The sequence below is a fragment of the Nerophis ophidion genome, linkage group LG22 (assembly GCF_033978795.1).
Source record: "Nerophis ophidion isolate RoL-2023_Sa linkage group LG22, RoL_Noph_v1.0, whole genome shotgun sequence".
Classification (NCBI taxonomy): Eukaryota; Metazoa; Chordata; class Actinopteri; order Syngnathiformes; family Syngnathidae; genus Nerophis; species Nerophis ophidion.
Window position 1 is genome coordinate 25,178,748 of NC_084632.1, and position 19,578 is coordinate 25,198,325.

General features: G+C 37.5%; 1 protein-coding gene across 1 annotated transcript in view; it reads right to left on the bottom strand.

Moving 5' to 3' along the window:
* Positions 1 to 5,150: 5,150 nt before the first annotated feature.
* Positions 5,151 to 19,578, bottom strand: part of LOC133540729 (serine/threonine-protein kinase Nek7) — a 151,045-nt gene continuing 136,617 nt past the window's right edge. The window contains exons 9-10 of the mRNA XM_061883587.1: positions 12,763 to 12,876; positions 5,151 to 6,038 (exon numbers count right to left, since the gene is read on the bottom strand). Of these exons, the coding sequence (XP_061739571.1) occupies positions 5,928 to 6,038; positions 12,763 to 12,876 (225 nt within the window). The 3' untranslated portion in view covers positions 5,151 to 5,927. The remainder of the gene's footprint in view (positions 6,039 to 12,762; positions 12,877 to 19,578) is intronic.

Consider the following 19,578-nt stretch of genomic DNA (forward strand, 5'->3'; position numbering starts at 1 on the left):
TTGCTACAATTGTTTACAACTGAATGGAATGCTTACGTAAGGGAGTTCGACTATTTTGGACTGGTAGTAGTTGATCCAAAGCATTGTTCTGCTACCCAATACCTAAATACTAACAAGGGGAAATTAAACTTCAACGACTGTCATTGGCTTTGACAGTTGTTGTTTTCACTCCTTGGTTTTTGGAGTATAAATATTTTGGGTGTTGGCACCAGTCGCTCGACTGGATCTGACCAATCGAAGTCTATGAGCACGAACTAATGAAGCCTACTCGGTTTAGCAGCAAATCATCTTCAAAGACAAACCCAGTAGTCCAGTTGCAATCCATTGAATGCCCTGAGGTGTGTATAAGTACTTTTGAGCACAATCAACAATGCCGTGATAATGACACCCGTGAAAATTTTGGTCACAATAATGGTGATATGAAATGTTCATACGTTACATCTCTACTACTAACTAAACCTGCACTTTTTTTTTTCAAAAAATATACCTTTTGGGTGTAACGGTACGCCATAATCACGTTTGGTTAATTTTCAGTAGAATAGGGGGTTGCAAAGCATAAAACTGCTTAGCTTTGTAGATTAATTGTTTTTTTTTATTAAACGTAAAAAAATGCAATCCCATGTAACAAATACAAATGGAGAATAAAGTAAAAATGTGGGGGCATCGTTGATACATTTTGCTCATTGAAAATGCTACTGTTTGTCAACATACTGTCATAAAATATATACGCTTTGTGTTATACAGTTGTTGAGAAAGCACATTCGTGTAACATGTCTCATGCATAACAAATTTTATTTTTAGAAGAAGCCAATAAAAAATAACACTTTGAATAACCCTGGTTTCTTATTAAGAAAGTGCGAGTGCAAATTATTGCACGGGAAAAACTCACAATCCTATCAAGTATATATTTTTAAGTTTTAGTCGAAATATCGATACAAACTTAATACAAGTGACAATCTCCTGAATAGTAATTTTGTCAATGAGACATAAGAACTTTTTTTAGGCAAGAGATCTTCTGAGGAAATGCATACTACTTTTGAGCATCACACGTTTGTTATAAGACACAAAACCTCACAATACTAGTAAGTATAGTTAATAATACATTTTAATTGGTAATGTCTTCTTTAAAAAAATCTTATCAAGACTATTTTTGATTTTGTTGTAAGTAGTAACATAAAATATTTTTGCTCATTACAAGCGAAACCAACTGATACAAGCAAAAATAACTTGTAATGAGCAAAAAAATCTGCCAATGTAACAAGTCAAAATTGTCTTGGTAAGATTTATTGAAGTAATAAATTCACAATTAAAACCCATTACAAGCTATACTTACTAGTATTGTGAAGTTGTGTGTCTTATAACAGAATTATGGTGCTCAAGAGTAGTATATTATCCTAAGAGCCATTGCCTTAAAACAAGTTCTTATATCTCACTGAAAAATTACTATTCAGGCGATTGTGACTTGTATTAAGTTTTAAGATATCAAGAGTAACTCCCCTTTTTAAAAAAGGAAGCAAATTAGAACCTGGTAACTTCCGACCTTTTTTCTGTTCTCAATTCCATTTTGAAAGTAATGGAAAAAATAGTTTATGAACAGGTCGATAGATACCTTGCCACTAAAAAAATCATTTACAAATTTAAATCCGGCTTCAGAACTAACCACTTCACTGACACATGCGTTCTCTTTCTGATCGACCACATCAAACATGAGGTGGACGCGGGCAAATACGGCGGAATGGTCATGCTTGACCTTCAGAAGGCCTTTGACACCGTAAATCACGCTATACTGTTGGATAAGCTTAAAGCAATTGAATTTGATAAAACCTCATCAAGCTGGATGCAATCTTACTTGGAGGGTAGGAAACAGGTGGTAGAGGTTAACGGCACCCGGTCCGCCTCTCTCAGTAAGCCTTGGAGTCCCCCAAGGCAGTATAGTATAGCCTTTACTGTTCCTAATATACGTAAATGACATGTCATCAGCATGCGACTGTGAGTTGTTCCTGTTTGCTGATGACCTGGTATCCTCAGTGCCGAACTCTGTAGAATTTGCACCTGGCTCTCTGACAATAAGCTATCCATATGCTTAGGTAAAATGTAAACCATCCTATTTGAGTCCCAAATCAACCTTAAGAAAGTCTGACTTCACTATTAAAAGTGGGTGACATTCTTATTACCAGAAAAGATGAGGTCACCTACCTAGGGTTCCATTCTAGAGGCTAATCTTTCCTGTGATAAAATGGCAACCAAGGTAATCAAAAAGGTCAACCAACGAACAAGATTTCTCTATAAAATCTCCTCTCTGGTCAACAAAAGCACCATAAAGATTCTAGCGGGAACTCTCATTCAACTCTTTTTTGACTACGAATGCACCTCCCGGTATCCCAGCACCTCCAAAACCCTCAAATCAAGACTCCAAACATCCCAGATCAAGCTTGTCATAATAACTTCTAGACCTCAACCCCAGATCACACCTCACTCCTACCCACTTCTCCAAAGTGGGCTGGCTCAGGGTGGAGGACAGAGTAAAACAACTTGCACTGAGCATTGTCTATACAATTCGTTACACCTCCCTGATACCAAAGTACATGTCAAACTACTTCCTTAACGTAAATGACCGCCATAACCACAACACCAGGGGGAGCTCCACAAACCACATCAAACCCAGTTTCCGATCTAACAAAGGTCTTAAGTCATTCTCCTTCTATGCCACATCAATATGGAATGCACTCCCAACAGGCGTAAAAGAAAGTGCATCTCTATCCTTCTTCAAAACCCCACTAAAAGAAAACCTCCAGGCAGCTACAACCCTTGACTAACACCCTCCCCCCACAACATCCCACCTCCCCGGATTGTAAATAATCAAATGTATATACTTGGTCTTATGCTTTCTGAGCTCACCATGTTTACCGCTCACTGTACATATCCTACAAAGTGAGACCTACACTGTTACAATGTTCATTTCTCAGATGATAGAACTGTTGATGACTGAAGTGCTGATAGCAACTCCCTCCGCAATCCCCCCAACCCCCCCCCCCCCCCCCCCGATTGTAAATAATGTAAATAATTCAATGTATATACTCTGATGATTAACTTGTGTGATGACTGTATTATGCTGATAGAATATATTTGTACAATGAACTGATTAAGGTGGACCCCGACTTAAACAAGTTGAAAAACTTGTTACCATCAAGGGTGTTACCATCACGGGTGTTACCATCAAGTGGTCAATTGTACGGAATATGTACTGTACTGTGCAATCTACTAATAAACGTTTCAATCAATCAATCAAAAGTTTTGATATTTTTACTAGAACTTAGAAATATATACTTGATAAGAATGTGAATTTCTGCTGTGGGTTGTATAATTGAATGTTCTTTATACCCAAAGTGTGACATTAATAGCTGCATCTTGTAGCCCTATTGTCCATCTCTACTGAACAGTGCTTTCCTCTGATCTACTTAATTTTGTGCTTCATTACGGTTGTAAGCGGCATATTTTACAATGTGCAGTTTGCATTACAAATTAGGGCATTTTTTTTGGTGTTGAGTCTTTCTCAATTGTCTGTGATATATGTTTTTAGAGGTACATGACCAGCATATAGTTGTCACAAACCTAGAGCACCATATCCTGGTTGCAGACGCCAAATGTTTTCTGCTCGGTTCTTGTCAGCCTGTATGAATTAAAAACATGTGACATTATAACATTTTGATATGTAAGTCGCACCTGAACAAAAGTCACAGGACCAGCCAAAGTACAAAAAAGAAGTGCGACTAACAGTCCGCAAAAGTCTTACATTAACTCAAAATAACATTTTATCTTAACATGAAACACAAAATACTTGCCTGTGTAGCACATAAACAGTAAGTTTAAAAATGTGATGTTTAAAGCCTGCCTGACTAAGGTGTTTGTTTCTTACATGTTATTTTTGCTGCAGTTTCAGACTTTTTTTTTTTGGATTGTATTGTGAGTATTTGGTATTGTGAGCGCTTCAACGGACTGAGTCAAAGAGGAGACTTCACGTCAAAAGAGGGTCCCACAGCTCTGACTCAGGGCCACTCATGGCTAAATTCTCTTTAGCAGATTCCATTTAAAAAAAAAGTATTCACACTGTTTTACATGTGTAAAAAAATAAATTTCTACTTTTTATTCATACTTGAATTTACTTTGCTGCACGTTTTGTGTTAAACATAAAGAGAAATAAATTGCTCACTATTGTATTTTTTGTGCAAAATAACAAATTTAACAATCAAAACATAAACTTGCATACAGTATGTTGCTGGCACATCTCCAGCCAGGGTACGATCTTAGTAAATCGGATTAACAGCCCAGCACCAATAGTTTTGTGAGTGTTAAGGGAGATGTGCCCTTATATTCTTTTAATGACAGAGCAGAAAGGGGATAGAATTACGCTTGCGGTAAAATTTCATATGAAGCGCTCTGTCATTCTTTAATTGACATTTTACATGTGCTTTTTTACGCAAAATTGGGGCCGCCACAGATCATGGGACCCTATGCACAAGGTGTGCTCTCGGTTGTCTTTGGTACTATCGCTAGCCATGACTCCAGCTAGCCAAAGGCCACCCACTCCGCTTTTAGCAGACCACTCAGGCTTGTGGAAAAGTATCGCAACGCCGAATGCAAATACACGTACCGTTACACCCATTATAACCACAAAACTGCTTTGATATTATGGCATAACTGTGTTTTCAGTCCAGAATGTCTGCCCTGTTTGTGGAGTGTTTCGCCACTACTTGTTTGATGTAGGTTTGTACAAAGCCAGAGTGAAGCTAATATAACATTTTCAACAAACACATCTCTCATAAGATATAAATCCCCCTGGGGACAATTTGTTGTTGATCGTTTTCTCTTGTCAGAAAAAAACAACAACTGTCATGCAAAACAGTAATGTCCACTGCAGAGGACACGAGCTCTCAGGAGGATATGTTGCGTGGACATATATTACAAACAAATACAGCAAGAATCATCTGTCTCTTAAAAACATTTGTTCCCTCACAAGGAACACACGGCAAACTTACACAGCAATGTTAACGATCATACTATTCAGGCACTATAAACCAACTTACTAGTGGCTCATTTGCATCCCGCCATTGCAATTTACTGTTTAAATATAATGTCCAAGCTAAACCAAGGAGGGTTTCTTTTTTTTATTATTTTGTTTTAAACAATAGTAAACAGCAAACTGCTTTATACATCATCGTTTCCACTACTCCTTCAAGGCTGTCAAAAGTAAGACAAGCTGACTTTTCAAAAACAATGCATGGGTGTCAAAATGACACACGTTTGATGTGTTGTGAAGACATTTGCCCAGGCACTCCTTCCGGCACTTCTCTAGTCCTGCATCCTCTGAACCAACTTTTCATGACATGATCCCCCTGCCGAGCCTCTAGTACCATGGTAAAAAGTGCAACATAACACTTCCAACTAAATCACTTTTATAACCTCTCTCAGGTGTGCCATCATCATGCAAATAAACTTTACACTCTTTTTTTAACCTCTGATTTACTTTCATTATTCACAGAGTTCATCATGACCATTGTGTTACTGGAGTATATGTTACCTGCTTGACAGAATTACATGTAAACATTTAGGGACGTGACATGAAAAAATACAAAAAGTATACTAAATGTCATGCCATTTCATGTGTGCGCGCGGTTAGAAAAATAAAAAATTGAAGAGTTCTGGGGGACAGGGATATCATTTGAGCGCAATATTTACCTCGAGCCGAAAGGATTTAGGCTGCCACTCACGTTTAGACCTCCAAAAAAACCATGTTAGAAATGCTGTCCCGCTTATTTCAATGAGCTCTGGACTAAGTAATTGCATAAAAGCGAATAGATGTGTACACGTCCAGCATGGAAATTGAGGAGGGATGAGTTGTACAAGCTATAGTTTGTGCAGTTCCAGGCTTAGCTGCCCTGCGTCTGGTTCTGCATGTGTTTGGCGATGTCGTACACGTAGGTGATGTCCGGCCTCTTCTCTGGGTCGGGGTTGATGCACATATCTACCAAGTTCCTCAGCTGATGAGAGGGATAAGAGGGGGTTGGGTTTAAAAGGGGATACAAGGGAAATACAATGAGTTAATTGTGCAGTTCTGGAGAATAAACCATCTTTTAAGGCGCTAAATAAACAAAATGTAACTAGACTGAGCACACTAATCGCTTGTTGGTAGGACTGGCCGATATTTGGCCTATTTGGCAATATACTGTATATAGCAGCCTCCTGAAACAACAAAATATTCGGTTGCAAAGGCTCACAATTTAGCTGCTGGTTACACAATGCATCATTTTTAGTTGTATTAATTTTCTCAAAATTATTAATAATCTACTTGTTAATTTACTGTTAATATCTGGTTGTTTTCTGTAGTAACATGTTTCTATCTAGACTTCTGTTAAAATACAATAAACACACTCTTATTTGGTTTTAATACTTTACCTTAGTTTTGGGTGATATTACAAATTTAGTTTTCTGTGGCCAAATTGCCCAGTTTATACAAAGGATCATTTTCGGATCATTAAATTAATACATTTTTGGTCATAACTGAAATTTGCCAATGTCAATTCATATTGAAATGTTTTCCTTTTATTACATAGAGTCCATAATGCCAAATAACTAAACTAAAGCCAAGACTACTATTGGCTCTTGTTTTCTGAGTTTGTAAAATATAACAAAAATGATTTTGTGATACGGTAATAAAAAATATCGATTGTAGTGTCGGCCATATACTGGTTCTATAATTGGTATGATTACTGTCCACATTATTATTGATCTGACCACACCTGCGTACATTCAAGAGCTCTCGCTTAGCAGTTTGACATACTTTTTTGTATCCTCCTACGGCGTGGAGTGTAGCATGTTTCACAGTTACTTGTCCTCCAATGATAATCAACCTGTGAGAAACACCTTTAATTTGCTGCCACGTAGACGCAGATTAGTGATTTAGAAGCTGCACTGTGGAGGCACATTAGCCACAAGCTTGCTAGCGAGGATGCTATCTTGCATTGAGAACGCCTTCGTTCGCTCGTCGCTGTCAAATTAACGGGACACAGCTCCAAAGTGTCATCAACATGCATTATCACTAGTGATAGACGGACTATTTGTGTCGATATTTGGCATTTTGATGTATATCGGTATCCTTTTTTTCTTCAAAACAACTACAATGGATCTAATTCAGCAGATACAATATATACATATGTGATGAGACCAGTATTTAGTGTTTAAACAAATTAATAATTAGTCAAGTAGCCAGTTACAAACACTGATCAAGCACCAGCCCTTTTGTCGTGCTTGTGAAGAGTTGCCATTTTTTTCACTTCAGTGCTTGCATTCAGGAAGAAATTATAGAAGCCCGCTTGAAAAAAATATCTAGCTACCGTATTTTTCGGACTATAAGTCGCAGTTTTTTTTCATAGTTTGGCCGGGGGTGCGACTTATATTCAGGAGCGACTTATGTGTGAAATTATTAACACATTACTGTAAAATATCAAATAATATTAATTAGCTCATTCACCTAAGGGATTAGACATATAAAATTTCATCGGATTTAGCGATTAGGAGTGACAGATTGTTTGGTAAACGTATACACAAACGCATGTTCTATATGTTATACTTATTTGAATGACTCTTACCATAATATGTTACGTTAACATACCAGGCACGTTCTCAGTTGGTTATTTATGCTTCATATAACGTACACTTATTCAGCCTGTTGTTCACCATTCTTTATTTATTTTAAATTGCCTTTCAAATGTCTATTCTTGGTGTTGGGTTTTATCAAATAAATTTCCCCAAAAAATGCGACTTATACTCCAGTACGACTTATATATGTTTTTCTCCTTCTTTATTATGCATTTTCGGCAGGTGCGACTTATACTCCGGAGCGACTTACAGTCCAAAAAATACGGTACTTATCATAAGCTACTTAAAGGAGCCTAAAATTGCTTAAATCACCGCGATATGTCGAGAAACCCTAACAATATATGATATCCATGGATCGCTGTTAAAGTGTATAAATTAAGTATATGGCGAGTTATTGTGATACAGAAAAATCAAATATTTTTACCAATTTTCCCAGGAGATTTCCCTTTTGAAATGTAAATGTTGATGTTCCTATGACCCGCAGCATTAGACACACTTAATAAAGATGTTTGTGAAATCCTCTGATGTTGTTTGGCTCTGAATTAACCACAGCATTAGCACTAGTACTAGCCATTATAGACAACACCTCCCACCCACTACACTCGGACCTTGCGGAGAGAATGAGCACGTTCAGTGGAAGGCTCAGACTCCCAAAATGTAACACGGAACGACACAGGAGGTCCTTCATACCGACAGCCATCAGACTGTATAATGCATATGTTCCTTGACTGCACTTAAATGTAGAATATATGTAGAATATATTTATATTATTCATATATTATATAATATATATATAATATATGTCATCTATTATTTATTATTATTATTGTTTATTGTGAGCGAACTGTGGTGCTGAATTTCCCCCAGGGATCAATAAAGTACTTTCTATTCTATTCTGTTCTCTTCATTAGTGCCCCATTAAACATTATGTCACTAGTGGTCCAACATTTCCTCAAAAATAATGCTAAAAAAACAACTTAAAGCCTTGTGCAGCAGTTCACTGACGTATTCTATTCAGGTTTAAATAACTTTTACTTCAAATGGCTATTGGCTCCAAATATCGGTTATCGGCTTCCTTGACTACTACTACTAATCTGTATCTTCCCTAAAAAAACATATCGGTCAATCTAATTATCACGATATGACGATAGTATTAAAAGCTGTCTTTTGTCTGCCAAATTTATGTCGTATATCATCTATATCACGCAACCCTAATTTAACTTAAGTCTACAAAGACATTTATCCCCCCCAACACACACATACATACTTACACACACACACACACACGCACGCGGCTGCCATTCCATGCCAGCACTCACACACTAAGCCAAGCAAAGCGGCTGATTGGAGCAGATAGACAGGCTCACATGCGGAACAGCCACCACCATCATTAAAAAAAGAAGAATAAAGGATGCAGAGGGAGGAAAAAAAAACATCTATGTGAGGTCGCTATGGTAACTGTCTGCCAACTTCCTGGCTGCTGTTGCACGGCAGCGGCTCGGACTAGTTCGCGTCAGCCGCTGTGTGCGTATGTGGGTGCCTGGGTGTGAGAAAGATGTAAATTCAGACTGTCTGAGAATTAGCACCGCCGAATGGAGATTTGGGTGGGGTTTAGAAAAGATGCAGATATGTAAAATATTCATGCGCTTCTTTGCATGGCGAGTGGGGTTGAGGGGGAAGCGGTGAAAAGTGTCAGGTGGCGGGTGGATGGGGGAGCGGGTGCTGCTGAAGGGAGGCGGTGGAAAAGCATAGACGGAGATGGTTAAATGACACAACAAAGATGAGCAGCTGACAGTTTGCTGCCGATCCTTCAGGAGCATTGTTTACATCCAGACAGGCGCTGTAGGCACCCCCCCTCATCTCCATCTCTCCATCAGCCTGTCTCGAGCTCCATCATTCGTTCACTCTATCGCTTTGTCTCCCTTTCCCCGGGATGGGGGTGACATGTGGGGCACGCTCCAGCTCCGAGCGGTGGGTGTGTGCGAAAAGAGAGTTACTGTAACAAATACGCGCTCGTGCACATAAAAAAAGCACACGTGCAAAGACATGAAACACAGCGCAATTAGCCCTTGTCAACCTAATGAAGTAAACACCAAAGTGCAATGAAAAGCACTCTGCAGGAGTTAGTGCAGCAACTTTAAACAACCCACAGTGGACTCTTGCATGCAAACACCATGGTAGTAAAGTGGAGAAGTGGCCATTTAAACGCAGCTAATGGCCATGAGCTTTTTTCTTCAATGCATATTAGTGTGTTTTTAACTAAATTTCCTAAATTCCTAAAGCACATTCTTTTCAACGTGGCATATTTGCAAGTGACAATAACTTTCACAGAATTTCAACATTGGCGTATTCAATGCAGGCAGCTTTTAGCAGTCTGCAAAGAGCAAACGACGTATGCTTTTTGCGTTAATAGGGGGATTTTTTTCAGCCTTCAAACAGAGCGAGGCTTGTGGTTTCCTGCTGCTTACAAAGTTAGTCTTAAGTGTGGCAAAGCGGTCAGTGAGAGGAGACATTGGAAAGAAGTTAGATTTAACATTCAGGAAAAATTTTAGATACAAAACCCATGCTCATTATTCATTGTTGTGCAACTTTATGGTCTCAATCGGGCTGTCAAAGTTACGGCATGCGATTAATCATAAATAAACGCAAATTAATCCCATGATCTTTTTTGACCATACATGCTCCTTTACCCAAAAGACGGGAATAGTTATACGGTCAGCGATCAGGTCTATGCATGCGCCAGTACGAAGATGAGTGAAGAGGGTGCAAAGTTGGTAGGGCTGGGCGATATACCGGTACTATGGTTAATACCGATATAGTTTAGAAAGCGGTATATTTGAGACTATACCGTATTTTTTTTTAAGTGCTTTTGTTACGGCCGTTTGATCTTCTCTGCGCCTGACTTGCGAAGCACAGGGCATTCCTGTTCAGCTCATCGCTGCATGTTTAGGCTTCTCTGAAGACGCACTGTGACATATATCAATTTTTTTTTTTTTTTTAATATATAAATATGGCCTACTTCTCCATTTCTGAGTTATAAAATGCTTTGGACAGTGACTGCATTTGGCGATTGGTGAGTGACTACAGCTTTATTTACACATATACCAATTTTCTTTAGAACCTACATCTCTCCTTGGAGCGACTTTATCGCCAGTCTAAGCAGTTTATGTTGATAACTTCTGCTAGCGACTTAGCACGAAAGCTAATGACCGCGCCTCTCTGCTGCTCGCTTGGTGTGTTAAATATTTATCTAGACCTCGGTTTAAAAGTACCCCTCCCCATAGCCTGTGCAGATCAAGCTACTGTAGAGTAGCGGCTGGGTGGCTGAAAAGTAGTTCTTAATTTAACAGCCAGCAGCTTTCACCGCAGCGAGCGAGTAGAAGCTCCATCTAGCCCGCGCACAAGTGTGAAGTTATAAACCTAACGTTAATGAACAAAACTGCTTTGACATAGTAACAACAAATTAATTACTGTATAAGAATAAAAAGAATACTACTTACAACAAGAATAATCTGAGTACTCAACACAGGTTATCTAGCCATGAAACACTGAGGCAACCTTAAGCAATTTGCATGTTTTAGTTTTTTTTTAGACATACCGGTATATACCGTATACCGGTGTTCGGACTAAAAATACCACGATATCAGCTTTGGTCCATATCGCTTAGCCGTCCTCACTAGCAAATTTTGCTTCAAAATAAACCCCAACAGGACTTTATGATAAAACAGTAACCATGTTTTGAGCAACAAATGTTGTGCAAAAAAAGGAAATCTTTAAAAAAATGTTTATGTAGGAAATTGACCTTGTGTTTAACAATTTGGGGTATTTTTTTTTTTTTAGTTATTTGAAATTATACTAGCAAATAATTCCAATTAATCGTGGTTAATCAACATTAAAAAGTGTAATTAGGGCTGCAACTATCAATCATTTTAGTTAAGAGTAATCTATCAGTTATATTTTTCAATTAATCAAGTAATTGGACAAAACACTATAGCTTAAATGTGTATTATAGGGAAAAGAGTTAAAATAAACAAAGACTTTTCTGCTTGTTATAACCATCATTCTTCTTTTCTAATGAATGGGCATCATCAATATTGAGGTTGCCCTTTTAACATGTGTGCTTTAATAAAAAAACTTAAAAAAAGTTAACTATTCGCTGTATGCCGGCACACAAATAACCACATGCACACACCACCACTCGTGTGTACTTTCTTTGTAGCAGCTGTATGGAAACTATATCTACGTATTTAAAGTTCCGGGTACTCCGTGCATTTTGGATTTATTATTATTATTATTATGTACACTTATTAAAAGAGCAATCGAAGCAAAACTATAAGCAAATCAAATATTTTTCACTTAATCGAATTAATAAATTAAACGTTGCAGCCCTAAGTGTGATTAATTTGTATGTTTTTTTAATTTATCGTTCAACAGATCCAGTTATTATCGAACATCTAAATTTGAAACGAGGTTTAGCAGTTTTACATGAAAATGTTTTTCAATGCAATAATCATGATGTAATATCCAAAGAAATGTCTGTATACTTCCATGTAGATTTGAGAAAAATAAAACATGTTTTCTCAAGAAAAATACACAGGCAGAGCCAGCACACAAATGCGAAACGCAGCGTATACACACAAGCACGCACACACACGTCACCGGCAATCACCACAGCCTGACTGCATTACATGTGCACGAATGAGGCTTTGCTGAATTACGGTAGATAATTTAACATTTAGTTAGGGAAACATGACACTCAAGCTCATTTAGTTTCACCCTGCTCTGTAGCACAGCCAGATGCTTTTGATATGCAGGATTTAATTTTCAAAGGGTTAAAAATCATGGCCGGGCCTTTTGATCATAGAGTAATGATATTACAGGGAAATATCAAACTGTGTTCAAAAAGTTGGATGAATTTCAGACATGTTAAAAAGGTCAATATACATTTAGGTTTTTGTTTTTTTAAATAAACGATGTGGCATTTAAAAAAGCATTTTAAATGTTCACTGAAAATTTCAATACCCACTGAAAGATTTAAAAAGAGACATACCTGAGCATGTACTAACTACATATTATTAAACGTAAGTGATACATGACATTACTTACTTCCTCTGAGTAGTGATCTGAGGGAAGAGGAGGATAGTCGCACTGTTCTATCTTCTTACAAAGGGAGTATAGGTTCATCTTATCCCCATAAAATGGACTCTGTAGGGCTGCCATCTGAAAGACAAGAAGAAACTGTCTCAGGACATAAAAAGATTTGAGGAGACGAAAAAAGCTTCCAATGGATTCTGACCAGATTTTTAACGGAATACACTCTATAGTAGGTCTAGGCCAGCTTTTTCACCATAGCTATAAATGACCATATCATATACATACATATATATATATATATATATATATATATATATATATATATATATATATATATATATATATATATATAGTTGTGTATACATACATACATATATCCTTCCTTCACACACACACACATATATATATATATATATATATATATATATATATATATATATACACACACAGACACACACACATATACATACATACACCGTATATTTCGGACTATAAGTCGCAGTGTTTTTCCATAGTTTGGCTGGGGGTGCGACTTATACTCAGGAGCGACTTATGTGTGAAAATATTAACACATTACCGTAAAATATCAAATAATATTATTTAGCTCACTTACGTAAGAGACTAGACGTACAACATTTTTCATGGGATTTAGCAATCGGGAGTGACAGATTGTTTGGTAAACGTATAGCATGTTCTATATGTTATAGTTATTTGGATGACTCTTACCATAATATGTTACGTTAACATACCAGGCACGTTCTCAGTTGGTTATTTATGCCTCATATCACGTACACTCATTCAGCCTGTTGTTCACTATTCTTTATTTATTTTAAATTGCCTTTCAAATGTCTATTCTTGGTGTTGGGTTTTATCAAATAAATTTCCCCCAAAAATGTGACTTATACTCCAGTGCGACCTAAATATGTTTTTTTTCGTTCTTTATTATGCATTTTCGGCAGGTGCGACTAATACTCCGGAGCGACTTATACTCCTAAAAATGCGGTACATACACACACACACACACACACACACACACACACACACACACACACACACACACACACACACACACACACACGCACACGCACACTTCTCCATCCATCCGTCCATTTTTTTACCGCTTGTCCCTTTTGGGGTCGCGGGGGTGCTGGAGCCTATATCAGCTGCACATGGGCAGAAGGCGGTTTCCACCCTGGACAAGTATTTTCTGCACTAGAAGGCGCACCTAAATACCTGACATTTTGTCAAAAGCTGACAGTGCGCCTTATATATGGACCAATATTGAGCCACAACAGGTCTCGCAACTACTGTAAGCAGCCACCGACTTCATTTTCCCCCGTAGAAGAAGAAGAGCGCTTCCTCTACGGTAAGCAGCCGCTGACTTAATTTTCCCTCGTAGAAGAAGAAGCGCGCGGTGCATGCTGGGATATATGACTGCGGGAAGCGTGCCGTTTCTGTGTGTTTTATGTAAAGACCCCAAAATGGCTCCTATTGAGAGACACGCTTACGACGCAGAGTTTAAACTCAAGGCGATGAGTTATACAGTAGAACACGGGAACAGAGCAGCATCCAGAGAATTTAACATTAACAGCAGTGACATTGACTCGTTTAAGGACGACTTCGACTATGTTGGATGCCGTATTCGCCCAACTGTTTGATTCAAACACTGAAGAAAAATATTTGTGGATGATAAATAACTTAATAAAGTGAGCTTTACATGTTTATTTTGTGTGTTGTGTTGTGTTGTGTGACATTATCGTTTGAGCAACGCTGAGTTATTGATATATTATTGCTTTGCACTATTTCGAGTGTTACTATATTGTGATTGCACTGACGTTTGATTTACCGTAAAAGTATCAGACTGTTTTTTACGTGTTTATTGAATCGGGGAAAATAATAAAACAGCTGTTCATTCATTTTGGGAGTGATCGGAGTAGTCAGAACGTTGGTTTGTAATTATTAATAAAGTTTGACTGACCTATCTGACTGTTTTGTTGACATTCCCTTTAGCGCAGCTCCATCTAAAAGATGCATAACGTAACCCCAGCCTCTACTGTAGCATCTATTCTATGCACCTTATAATGAGGTGCGCCTTATTTCTGAACAAAGTTTTAAAATAGGCCATTCATTGAAGGTGCGCCTTATAAGCCGGAAAATATGGTACTTAACAAAAAAAGGTGAAATAACTAAAAACATGTTTTATATTCTAGTTTCTTCACAATAGCCACCCTTTGCTCTGATTACTTTTTTGCACACTCTTGGCATTCTCTCGATTAGTTTCAAAAGGTAGTCACCTGAAATGGTTTTCACTTCACAGGTGTGCCTAAAGCTCATCGAGAGAATGCCAAGAGTGTGCAAAGCAGTAATCGAAGCAAAGGGTGGCTATTTTGAAGATGCGTAGGTTGATGTGATGCATAGTTTTTTAGCCTTCAGTGACAATCTACAATGTAAATAGTCATTAAAATAAAGAAAACTCATTGAATAAGGAGAAGGTGTGTCCAAACTTTTGGCCTGTACTGTATAAATATGTGTATATATAAATATGTGTATATATATATATATATATATATATATATATATATATATATATATATATATAACCACACTCTGATCAAAGCTCCTAAAAATGGGCTCATGGTTTCATGCGACATCTGACAAGGGGCACAAGTACACCAAAACATTTTTTTTTGCTTTGCAATCTGCAAGAATTAGATAAATTTGATTGTCATGGAAAAAGCATTGTTATATACCAGGATTACAGTCTACAAAAATTAAAAATAGCAGTTATAATGGGAGTCAATGGAACCGAAAGTGTACTTTAAAGAAAGTGTGCATACTTTATCTTCAGATCTTATTGTAGCAATGTTGCAATCAAAAACACAATGTAATTTAATTAAAAAATAAATACATAAAAACTTGCAAAAAACTCCCTGGCAAAATTGCAGACCACTGACTTTCAAGGTGAAAAATCATATAACATATGTAACACATGTAATGCCCGTTTGAGACACTAGGGGTGCACAAGGCTTAATGTAAGAATTGCTATGGGGTTTTAGAACATACAACTGGTTGGGACGGTGTTCTTTTCCTCTAGACTTCCGGGATTATGAGCACAGTTATATCGTTGCAGATGGCTGGTTATGCATTTATTTACAGTAAAATGTATGCCATTTAAAGTTTTTGGTAATGTCACTGCAAGGAAAACATGAGAAAAAGAGTTGCCTGTCCAATCTATGGCACTGTGAGACATGGATAAGTTTGAGTTGAAAGAGAAAGCAGCAAGGAAAAAGGCAGCAGAGGTAAGTTGCGGGAATGCAAGACGTTTCCACTTGGAGCAATGACAAAACTGCATCCCCTGGAGCCCAGGTGCTCTAAGCACGAAGGGGGGGAAAGCAGATGTGGATGGTAACAGCATGGGAAGGAGAAGGAGACAATTACTGATGTGTAGATGTGTGTCCTAATAATAGCAAACTATGTGATTACTGACTTTTTCCACTTTTGTTCATATATGCATGCAGTAAGGGTTAAGCAGTGGTAAACAAACACAGACTTCCAAGCCCTTAATGTTGACAATGCTTGGATAAATGGTATGGCACAGGCATTTTCATATGATTAATTATAGTAGAACTATACACATTAGAGACGCCACAATGTCTCAATTAATTTTGTAAATTTTGTCTCTCGAAAAAAATTGGGTTTTTCGCCCTAGAAAACAAGTCACAAGTTGGCAATAATTTAAAAAGTTGTGATTAAAAATCTTCAAATTATTTTTTTTAAGTATACACTACAGTGTAATTACTTGACATCAATGCAAGATGGCGGCAGGGTGATGGAGTGAGTGTTACCATGACAACTGTATTGTACAGGGACAGTCACTATTTCCTAAAAAAAACATGCAACGATGTGAACTAAAGATACACACAGTATATCATTACTGGAATTACAACAGACAAGCAGTTTGGAATATGTCAATGCGGCATTTGCTCTTGAATTTGTTTTTGCACATTTATTTAGTACTTTGATTTTGCATTACTTCAACAAATAGTATTGTTTTTTTTTTTCTTCTAGTACTACTGTTTTATTTGTTTAAGTATTTAGGTATTGTAAACATTAGCCTTATTTTTTGTGCAATTATTCACTATTAGTGTTGTTTCTGTTTTTATAGTCTGTGTTTACTGTTGCAACAAGTTTAAAATGTCAGTTTGCTCTTTGCTACGTTACTTGAATTGACCATCTTAAGAAAAATATGTTTTTGACATTTTAAATTGAAACTGGACAAACATCAACGACAGATATAGCCGTGAAAATTCAGCAGCCTGCAAAACAGCGTAATTCCGAAATAATATCACCCGTGACATTTTGTGTGTCCCTTCTTCTTTTTTTAATTTTCCTGAGGGAACTCTCCTGTAGGAATTAATAAAGTACTATCTATATATCTTCTTGAACTTGCCTATTATTTTTCTCTCATTTACACAATACTTACATACTTTATTGAATAAGCATGAACACTTAATGACTGACCTTTATTAACCTACAAATTGAAATTTGAACTAATCTCTCGGGATTAGATATACATGTAAATTATTAGTGTGGTAAAGTGCGAGACATTTAATGCAAATGTCAAAGGATGGCTTCCATTTTCATTTTAACTAATCACTTTTTTCTGAGGAATGAACATGCTGACTTCTTGCTGTAAAAGTTCAAATCAATGACTAAGAAAAGGCCATTTTTACTCTCTGAATGTGAACCGTGTCTGCCTTTTGATTCAGTGCCTGTTTGTCTGTGAGGGCTGGCGAATGTTTACCAAAAATATACACTTCAAAGTAAGTAAGACAAAAATAGAGGCAGATGGAACCCGAAGCATGGGTGGAGGATGGAATAAAAGAAGAAAAAACAGCCAGCGACAGACACCAGGAGGCAAAGGGTTAAACAAGACCCCAACGTATTTTCATGCATCTTCTGCTTTTGACAGATGAAAAATGTCAACTGTCCTGTTTTTATTTGGGAGTTTTTGCACTATTCATCTGCTTCATTAGTGTCTGCTGCTCCTAGCCTCTGACAGCTGCCGGCCCCCTGCGCTCAGCGCGCGTGCACACATGCACAAAGATGCATGCCACACAAACACATAAACATACTCATTTTTTTCTGTGTCATTGCAACGAGTTAGATGATTGACTCACTGTCTGACCTCTGAGGCCCTGGTGTGCGTGTGTGTGTGTGGTGGAGGAAGAGGAAGAGACTGCGTGGTTCATTGATATTCGAGAGAGTCAATGCATACGCATGCCTGCTGTCTAAGGGATGTGAGTTTGTGGTGGTAGAACACACACATCGTAGCACATGCACACACGCGCACACAAATACATTTTCTCTGCTCTTTCTTAGGAGCCCATGTTTTGCTCTCCATTGTCAAAGAAAGTAAAGACAGTTTTCCCGCCCCCTACAAAAAGGTCCCCAAATTACTTTCGAGTTTAAGAAACACGCTGATTATGCTATTTTGTCTTTCCTGCATCTTCCAAAATCTGTGCTTTAGAGCTTTCCCATCAATCCACCCCATATTTAACTCATTTATTTCTGCAGCCAAGTAAAATCTAGAAATAATTTACTCAATTCCAAAGACACAAACCTAGAACCTTATAAATGTATGAAGGCAAAATGTACATTACACATCTATGTATTTGAATATACTACATCCATTTCCTCTCTTTCTCACACACAATCACACAACGTCCAATTGAAGAAAGCATGAGTTTTTTATGAACACATTGGTCTTTCATGTTGGTTTATGATGACATATTCATCAAGGTAAGAAGTCAGAGTTTCTAAGGACAATCATTAAAAATACACCTAATCCCAGTGGAGCCATAATTTACCAACTTTGACACATTCATAACAAAGGCTTAAGTAAGGGGGTATCCGAGGAGCTGACTGAATAATTAGAGGTAGCATATTTCGTTTTCACAAAATGTCTTGAAAGATTGGTGTATTATGTGTTAAATATGTTTTGGGAGAGTTTGTAGTGTGTACTGTTATTAAAACAAATGTGTTTGACTGTAAAAAATAGATACAGTGCCATTCACAAAAGGGTAGGTTACATTGAAAACAGTGAAGTGGTACGTTGGTTTTCATATGCTTGGTTTTGTCATGTTAAGGGGTTCAAACTCACAGTGTACATATTTTTACCTTATTTTTTGTGGAATTTTGTACCTGCACTGCAACCACATAATTTCCCCATTGTGAAATGAATAAAGTCCATCACATCCTATCCTAACTTTTGAATGTTAAGCAAATGAGCTTATAAACAGCCTTTGAGTTGGCAACATAATGGCGCGTTTCAATTGTACTAAGGTCGGAATTTATGAGTTCCTAGTCAAACCTTTCTACTGGAACGCCCCAAAAATCCTATTTCCTATTTGGAAAATTGTAGAGTCACCACCACCCTCTGAGTTTACTTTTAAAAATGGCTGTTATGCTTATAAAAAATAGAAGCTTTTGTAGTATCGGACACAATTAGCTATTCTGGCTCGTTTTTGTCACACTAAATCAGCCATATACAATTTATTGTTGGAAGTATATATCTATAGTGTGTTATTACTCTAGTGTGATTTACCTTTTTTCATATACAGCGCTAACAATGGAATGTTTGTGTTTCCTCTTGTTTGAAAGTTGCAGAAGGAACACATATTGTCCATAAGTTGTTTATATTTAGAAGAGGCAATCAAAAGAATAGCATTCGCAGATGTAGCCATCTTGATTTACAACTTGGTAACTGGAACGCTCATAGCTCGGCTGTGATGTCATTCCCAGCTCCGACTTCCAACTTCTGTGGTA